The following is a 9122-nucleotide window of genomic DNA, read 5'->3' as shown; positions in this document are numbered from 1 at the left end:
CCCTTTAGAATAATAACAGAAGCTACAGTGGCCTTCAAGGACAAGAACAATTAAAAATTTTAAACAATGCACTTGATGACATTCCAAAAACATGGATTCCTCCATACGACTTGCCTGCTCAATGTACAAAATGTAATATTAATATTTGTAATTCTCCGCTCAGGAGGATAATTCAGATTATTAGCAGAGGTGATTTTACATCAATGAGGACATATTTATGAATGAGGATAATGATTTTAGCTAATAAATTACTTAAAATGTTACACAGTGTCCCTTTAAGATATACAAACCTCTCTATCATTTTCCTCAACAGCGAATCCTTTTCATTTACTTATGATCAAAACACGCATACACACATTTAAACAAAACAGTATGAGTAATGCGCATAGATATTCTATTCTATTCTATTATCAGATAATGCGCTTTAAAAAAAAACGGGATGACCATGGACCAACTATAGCGCAACAGAAGAAGAAGAAGAAAGCACTTCCGGAGGTCATAGGTAATCTTCGTATTTGAAAACATGGATCCTAACAAAGTGGAAGAAGGTAGCATCTTTTCTCTTTTACACGTATACAAACGTGTATATTAATTGTATACGAATTCACATGTACGTGCAGTTGTATTTCGGGTGTGTTCGACATTTATTTGTTAGCTGCCTTTAGCCAGTACGTGAAGGGAAACGAGTCGTTACTGTTTGTGTTAGCTTTATTTGTTAGCTCATGCTCTGCTATAACTATACAATACATTTAACCCTCGTAATGTACTCCCGACAGACTTACACCCATGGTCCTCTGGGGTCATATTGACCCCAAACGGTTTGGTGTTTTTTTAAAGCCTAAAGTATAAATTGTCAATAAATTTTGTGTTACACCTTTACTCTGACTTGAGTCCAACCCATTACCACAAATATTTGCCTTAGTTTTGGAATTTTAGGCCAACGGACCTTGTTTACATAAAAATATACAATTTTTTCGATTTGAAATTAAGAAAAAAAAAAAAAAAAAATCCCTAACATGATTTTGACTATATGACTCATTAGAGAGTGGCTTATGTCAAAGGTTAGTGAAAAAACTGTTTTTGAATCACTTAGATTTTTTTAATAGGAGCAAATACAAACACCCATGGTCCTCTGGGGTCATATTGACCCCGCCCAGTTCGGCTGTTTTTTAAAGCCTATAAAGTATAAATTATCAATTAATTTTGTGTTACACCTTTAGTCTGACTTGAGTCCAACCCATTACCACAAATATTTCCCTTAGTTTTTTAATTTAGGGCCAACAGACCTTGTTTATATAAAAGTATGCATTTTTGGATTTAGACAGTCAAACCAGGCAGGGTCTGTTCTCGCCTGGTTTGACTGTTTCTAAGGCAAAAAGCATAAATAATCACTAACCTCAGTTTTTCAGTTTTATACTCAACTTTATCCTCACTCTTTACCTGACATAATAAACATCACAACACAACATTACAACATGTAAAACTTTGCAAAAATGTACTTTTTAGAAGTGAGTCACCCTCGATTTGGCCCTCAGTTTCATGCGAGGCCGGTAGTTATGGAGTGATCTTTGCTGATTCACTTCATTGCATTTTGTTGAACTTGGTTCAAAATGAGCTCACACACCTCTAAGGTAAAGCCTGCTGCCTACTGATCATGCTGCCTGTCTCAGACTAAGATTTGAAATGGTGCAGAGTCTGCGAGAAACGATCTGTTTATGTGTTTTGTTTTCCTAACCATTGCTTGACCCCACACATCAAAGGCACAGGTGTTGGTTCTGTTTGTGTGTGTCTGTGTGTGTTTTTTTTGGGGGGGAGTGCTCATGTGTGCATGCGTGTGCGTGTGTGTGTGTATGTGTGTGTGTGTGTGTGCGCTCGTGGGTGTGTGCTCATGTACAGGTATGTGCATGTGTGTGTGTGTGTGGGTGTGTGTGTGTATGTGTGTGTGGGTGTGTGTGTGTCTGTGTTGTGTGTGTGTGTGTGTGTGTGTGTGTGGGTCTGTGTGTGTGTGTGTGTATGTGCGTACTTGCGTGCGTGTGTGTGCTCGTGTGTGTGTGTGTGCTGGTGAAGTGTGTGTGTATGTGTGTGTGTGTGTGTAGGTGTGTGTGTGTGTGTGTGTGTGTGTGTGTGTTTGTGTGTGTGTGTAGGTGTGTGTGTGTGTGTGTGTGGATGTCGTTAGAAGAAGGGGGGGGCGGGTATTTCCTCTGTTAGAAGCAGTATAGTGTGACATTTTGCCCCATTGCACCATTGTGTGCTGCGGGGTCATATTGACCCCAGAGTACAACAGGTGTTATAAAATTCAATAAAACACCCATAATTTTATCAAAACACTTCAAATGTATAGGAATCATCAAAAGCATAGTATTGAACAACCCCTATAATTTTCAGACCATTTGGTGAATGACAAACATGTTTTCCCCTCAAAAGAAATGTCTTGTGGGGTCAAATTGACCCCAGTACAATAGGAGGGTTAACTTAAGGTTTTCGCAGCTTTAATTGTTCTTCTTATGAGTAAGACTTTGTGTTCTAACCAGTGTTAAATATATCCCTTGAGCTTTAAATGAAATTATATTCATAGCCAACAGCCAAGGTTCAATATTTGAATGTTTATTTGTTTTGTCTTATGACGTTAGGTACATTTTCACGTAAGCGAATGAGTATTTCCTTTCAGCTCCATCCAGCTCGTTCAAATTGAAGCCCATTTCCGACAGTGAAAGAATATAAATGAGATGAAAAAATAAATACATTAGCCTACCCCTTTATTAAAATAAAAACATTTAGTAAAATGAGATTACAGGGGAAAATGTTCCACAAGTTTACTATTTTCATACTTTTGAATGAAGTTAATCAGATATGCAAGACCAAGAGCCCTATCATTTTAACTACTATATTAGCAGATATTATCTTAAAGAGAAAAGGGCACAGAGTTTTGGCCGCTTAAAAAAAAAAGGTGATATTCTAGATCTGCACAAAATGTGAAAGTTTATTTTACTATCATTAAACAATCGAGAAATTGTTTCAGTACTACTGTATGTTTTCTAAAGGTACAGGGAGCATCAATGTCTATAAACCTAAAAAAATAATATAATTAATAGGATAATAATAAGTAGGGTGTCTTTTGTGTAAAACTCTAAACTCACTTCCTTAGTCTTGTTGTTGGCCTCTTTTGCAGCATCGGACAGTGAAGATGGAGAGATGGCATCTGTCATGGGCTTCTCTGGGTTTGGTATGTACAGAGTCCTTCACAAACTGTCAATCATTTCACATTCTTATTTTCTTTCACACATAACTTTAATATGCCTGTTGTTGTGTCAGTTATTGTTGAAGTAGGCAAGCTTTCATTTGTTCCCTCCAGGTAAAAAGGCCCGCACATTCGATCTGGATGCCATCTTTGAAACGACCCGTCGAACAGCCATTGAGAGGAGTCAGCGCATCTTAGGTAGGTTTGTGTGTGTGTGTGTGTGTGTGTGTGTGTGTGTGTGTGTGTGTGTGTGTGTGTGTGTGTGTGTGTGTGTGTGTGTGTGTGTGTGTGTGTGTGTGTGTGTGTGTGTGTGTGTGTGTGTGTGTGTGTGTGTGTGTGTGTGTGTGTGTGTGTGTGTGTGTGTGTGTGTGTGTGTGTGTGTGTGTGTGTGTGTGTGTGTGTGTGTGTGTGTGTGTGTGTGTGACTTTCCTGTCATTGTTACTTCTTTAGAGGAGCGGCAGAATGACACTCAGATGGAGGAGGAAGGGGAAAGCTCCAAATCCGCCAAGTCATCAGTTCACACTCAGAGAGACAAAGCTGCAGCAGCTGCTTCTTCCAGGTAACCATTGACTGTTTGGTTGACTACAGGACACACTAATGTTTGTTCAGTCGGGCTGCCACTGCCACTGATTATTTTAGATGTCTGTTTTTCAAGCATAAGAGTTTGTTTTGTGTCTCAATTTTTTATTTTTTTCCTTTCATTTTTAAATTATTTTTCATTAGAAAACAGGAGAGTGACAGCAGTAGTGACAGTGGTTCAGACTCAGACTCGGACTCGGACCTCATTGGGCCTCCGCTGCCTCCTCAACACACAGCCCAGGACGATGGCAATGAGCTGATGAGACCGCCTCCTGCACCAGGCAGCACGGCTCATAGTGATGAAGACGACGATGAAGAGGAAGAAGATGATGATGATGACGACGATGACGTATGTGTGAAATAATCCCACTTAACAAAAGGCTTAAATTAAGTTAAGTGAAGTTGCTTTATTGGTCAATTTACACCAGGCACATGGTAATGTGTCTTTTCGCATATCCCCTCTCACACCACACTCCAGAGGGGGTCCTTCGCGCAGCATGTGGACTATGGAGTATTTTTGTTGATCCACCACCTGAATCTCTTTTTGAGTTTTTTTATTTATCGTATCGCTGCCTCCAATAGGTCTTTTCACAGCTGTCATCCAACTTGTCCTAGTAGGAAAGCACACTTGTTCCCAATAACATTAAAATTGGCTCAGTTTTATTCACATACCCAATAAATGGTGCTAGTGAGAGAGCATGAACAAATAAACCAGGGTCTTGTAACCAAAGTATTTTAATATAATTAAAAATTCAACAATTATGTCATCAGTAAACAAAGTCCTTTAAGGCACTTTGTTCTGTGCTGTGCTTTTAAGATTCAACCACTAGGTGGCAGTGCAAGAAAATATAAATAGTGGTTAGTGTTGCACACACAAGATGAGAAAACTATGACCATGTACAGTGACAACCTTGTTATGTCTTCTGTGTTTATTTCTCATCCCAAAGTGTCTGTGCCAACAAAAGCACCTTATAAGAAGCATGGCTCAAATGTGTTGTGATGCATTGTTTTTTATATGAAGAGCATTTACATTATGTCATGTAGGGAATTAAATGACTCAGGAAATGAGTGTAATAGCTCAGATCCTAATCTTTACATCTAGCAGTTGAACTTTTCCCAGTCAGTCGTTTGCAGCTGATGACTGTGATTCATGCATCCTATTAAAGTCATGCCTAATTGATATGTTGGAATGAAATGCTACGCTACCTAAATCAGCCTTCGTTGGTCTCTTTACTCTTTAACGTTTTCGCCCCCAGAATCCAGTGAAGAAGATTCCAGACACTCATGAGATCACTCTGACACATGGCACCAGGACAGTAAGCACTTCTTATTTCAGTGATTCATAATTCTTGCTTATTTGGCTGTATGGAAATGTATTCAATGATTTTCTGTTCGAAAGAAAACGCTTTATATTCTTTATAAGTGGATCTATAATCGATGCCAAATTAAATTTAATTTGGGCACACACTAAAACATCTGGAGATCTGAATCAGTTATTGTTTTTTTTTCAGCCAACGTCGCCAAACTGTAAATTTGTCAGTAGTGAGCGATGGGTTAATTTTGTGTTGAGTGCTTTGTGTCTTCAGTGTAGAGCCAATCTGGTGTCCTGACCCATTGCTGATTGCAGTTTTTAAACACTTTACGTATTAATAATGTCATCATTGCACAGCACCAAAATTAAAATATGTTGCTTCTATTTATTTGTGCTGCCTTTCACAGGAGGCAGTATGACTTCACTGTCAAATATTTGTACCAACAGAAGAACCAATAGATCAGTCTGCCGTTGGTTTCAAACGTATGAATTGTCTTTGAGCTTTAAATGAGGTAATTGTCTCCTCAGGTATCCGCTCTTGCCCTTGACCCCTCCGGAGCCCGTCTGGTGACTGGCGGCTATGACTACGATGTGCGTTTCTGGGATTTTGCGGGTATGGACCAGGCTCTGCAGGCCTTCAGGTCCCTTCAGCCCTGTGAGTGGTGAGTCAACCTCTTGAGAAACACAACATTGAATAACAACACCGTTGCTAAACATGTGGTTTATTAGTGTCATGCAAACATCCAGTGCATTTTTCTGTGCCAAGGTGGACACACGCACAAACAAACACACATTTGCTGAGCTTCATTGAGCCTCGTGGAAACTCCGAGACATCCTCTCGTTTCATTCAAAATGAGCCCTTTCAGAAGCAGATGGTTGCGTGTGGGTATTTGTGTGTCTGTGCGTGTTTATTCTGTGTTGCACTGAGGCCATCATCAAAGATCACATTTTTTTTTGCTTTTGGGAACCAGTGGGCTGAGCTGGAGCAGGCTTCCCCTTATTAACAGTAATTTACGCTACATTTGATTTGATTACCGTGTGGTCCAGGAACCTGTTTGGTTTACGAAACAAGCTGGGCTTCATATAGAGAGCTGTGCTGTCAAGGTCCACTGTTCCTCTCTCCTGACCCAAAAAGGCAACTTGTGAGCCCAGTCAAATTAAAACAATGAGGAGAAGGAGCTTTTGGGGCAAGCCTCACTTTCATTTCAACAATTTAATTTTTTGCTCTGTGTATGGAAATGTTCGTATCCCATGGACCCCCTACTGTGTTGATACTAATTGGATGGATGGATACGATTTGCGTGTTACTCAGTGTAAAATTGTTATGGACACCATAAGGTGTTTATTGTGGCACATGTCTGTAATAACATACATTTATTATGTGTTTTCATGAAATGTGTTTTGTGTTGTGTCTGTTCAATATGTTTTAAAGAGTGTGTTATTGTTCTTTCCAAAATTATGCACACCATATGTCTGATGCATGTCGTAGATCAAACAGAGAGCAATCATCGGATGTTCATCGGTTGTTGTCATGTATCTTTTGTTTATTTTTTGTCCCTGGACCCTTTGAAGGATTGTTTGTTTCTGATTTAGCAATGCTTTGGGGGAAGACATCTTGGACAATCCCAGCTTGCAAACAGGCACCAGGACACTTATCAGGACTAATCAGCAGCACACACATTCAAACTCAAAGTATCTTCTTTGTCTCAGATGTCCTCTTCATGTTGTGTCTCCTCAGCCATCAGATCAGGTCCCTGCAGTACAGCGTCACTGGCGACGTCATCCTGGTGATTTCTGGTAATGCGCAGGCCAAGGTTTTGGACCGTGATGGCTTCAATGTCATGGAGTGTGCGAAGGGGGACCAGTACATTGTGGATATGGCCAAGACCAAGGTAAAGTGGTGTTCACACATACAGTTTGGATTTGTTAATACTTGGCTCACTTTTAGCATACTTTATGGACATTAGTACTTAACCCTGCTCCGAGACGGTAGGGTACAGTCGGTCTTTTGAGGTTTTCCACTGAAATCCACTGGCCGAAAACTGCCTGAGCGGTTTGAGTGAACCAAAATAGTAAAGTTGTGGATGGACATAATCAACTGAATCCTATAGATTTATAGAGCTCCATTAATTCCCCAGGGAACTGCAGAATCAGGTGATAACTTCAGTAGCTTAATCACAAGAAACAATACATTGTTATTTAAAAATAGAACCTATATTATCCACTATAAAAATGTTGTGCCCGAGAGTGGCTGCTAAATGTAATTACAGGCTCTCTTGATGGATCCTTTCAAGACATAATAGTAGCAAGGTGTATCCATGATGAGCTGGACTGTTTTCGTGTGTGAGGACAATAGTTTGTGCTGTGTAGCCAGCCAGAGGCAGTCTCAGGGGGAGCGGAATACCACATGCTTTCTGGACTGTGCTTCTGTGGTTCTTCTCTTGCTTGTACCTGCATCTACATTCTACAAAAGAGGATTCTGATAAAGTGGCCATTTTTCTTCTTCTTCTATTTCAAGATAGTCGTGTTGGTGGTCTCTAAGCATCTGCTCCAGCTGCAGTGCATTTAGACATGGTTTATACCACCCATATGAATTAGGTGAATTAAAGTGAAGGCCCATTGATTGCAAGTAGCTTTTTCCTGGATGTCCTACATTCTTGTCCCGCTCAGTCCCATCTGGAGCTGATGGGTAAAATGTGGTTCATTGAAAACGCGTTTTGGCCTGCTGACAGTGTCCCAGTCGATTAGCTGTGTCTTATGTGATAATGAAGCCCTTGCTGCTACTCTGCCTCTGTTGACAGACAATTACTCGCCTCCTACCACATCCCCATGTGTGTGGAGAGATTTTCCACACAGTTAAACTTTTTTTCAAATATAATAATAGTTTGTTCTTTAAAATCTACGAAAAAAGAATAGTGAAAAACCTCAGCGCTTTCCAGTGTTCCAAGTATTCAAATTTTTTTTTTTTTTCGACCAACAACCCAAAATCCAGAAGAGAAAAAGAGAGAAAACAAGCAAATTCCTCACATCTAACGAGATGAAACCAAAGGATTTCTTGCAATTTTTCTACATAAAACTAATCAAAAGTATTGTCTAACAGATACAAAATCCTGTTGAGCCTATGCATGAAGCAAACTGCAGTGAAAACCAACTGGGCGTGCCAGTGTTGTCCCGCTGTCAGTATAAATATCGGCCTTTTTCTCTTTAGTTACTGGCAATTTGTTGTCCTAAACTAAACTGTTAAGAAAGAGGACTCTGATTTGTTCAGGAAGTCGGCATCTCCTTCCCCCTGATCATGAAGCTCTTGTGATGGATAATTCTGTTTATTTTGATGTTATTGCCAAAAGCAGGGAAGCAGTCATTCATAGCCAATTTGCACTTTAACCTCATCATATCATGGGTGTGTATTTTCATCATAAAAATGTAACAACCTGGCTATTTGTTATTATCCCTTTTTTAGTCGTTAAAATGCAGGGCCTAGGTAGTTTCCTTTTTTATTGATGAAGTAAGTGTGTTTGAAGTATTTGACAGTGAACAGGGCAGGCCTCTCTTCCTGATGCACACACATACCAATGTCAAATTGGTCAACTTCTGCTCATGCAAGGCTCTGCTTTTCTGTAATCGTCCTGTCAAATAGCGGTACGTCACGTGTCTAAAGCCCGCTGAAGTGTTCCTCTCTTGACCCGGCAGAGCAGGAGGCCTCTCTCTCTCTCCCCGGGACATTCCGCTTTGAAGTCATTTGTTATGAGTAATCCTCCACAGGACTACTCCAGCAGAGGAAATGTCTACAAGTAACTCTTCTAGGAGATCGCTGTTTGATCGCTGTCACAGCCTGCTGCACTGCATCATGGCTCAGTTGGAAAAGGCAACGGTCAATGTCACGGAAAGGCCAAAAGAGGAGGTTATATGATCAAATTAAAGGTCGGAAAAAAAAGACTCCCTCGAGGTGTATTCGGATTAGGCAACGTAATTGGTGCCTCCTGGGAATTTTGT

General features: G+C 40.2%; 1 protein-coding gene across 2 annotated transcripts in view; it reads left to right on the top strand.

The window, feature by feature from the left end:
- Positions 1-491: 491 nt before the first annotated feature.
- The window catches only part of wdr70 (WD repeat domain 70), a 39325-nt gene continuing 30694 nt past the window's right edge, over positions 492-9122 (top strand). Inside the window, exons 1-8 of one of the 2 annotated variants that reach the window (XM_080046697.1) lie at positions 492-548; positions 3170-3223; positions 3353-3436; positions 3689-3797; positions 3962-4166; positions 5074-5133; positions 5658-5791; positions 6868-7021. In XM_080046697.1, coding sequence (XP_079902823.1) covers positions 524-548; positions 3170-3223; positions 3353-3436; positions 3689-3797; positions 3962-4166; positions 5074-5133; positions 5658-5791; positions 6868-7021 — 825 coding nt within the window. In that variant the 5' untranslated portion in view covers positions 492-523. Of the gene's footprint in view, positions 549-3169; positions 3224-3352; positions 3437-3688; positions 3798-3961; positions 4173-5073; positions 5134-5657; positions 5792-6867; positions 7022-9122 lie in introns of both variants that reach the window. The other variant, XM_080046696.1, reaches the window with a different exon arrangement.

The sequence above is a fragment of the Ammodytes marinus genome (genome assembly GCF_949987685.1).
Source record: "Ammodytes marinus genome assembly, chromosome: 18".
In the NCBI taxonomy this organism is placed as follows: Eukaryota; Metazoa; Chordata; class Actinopteri; order Uranoscopiformes; family Ammodytidae; genus Ammodytes; species Ammodytes marinus.
This window is presented reverse-complemented; position numbering and strand designations above follow the sequence as displayed.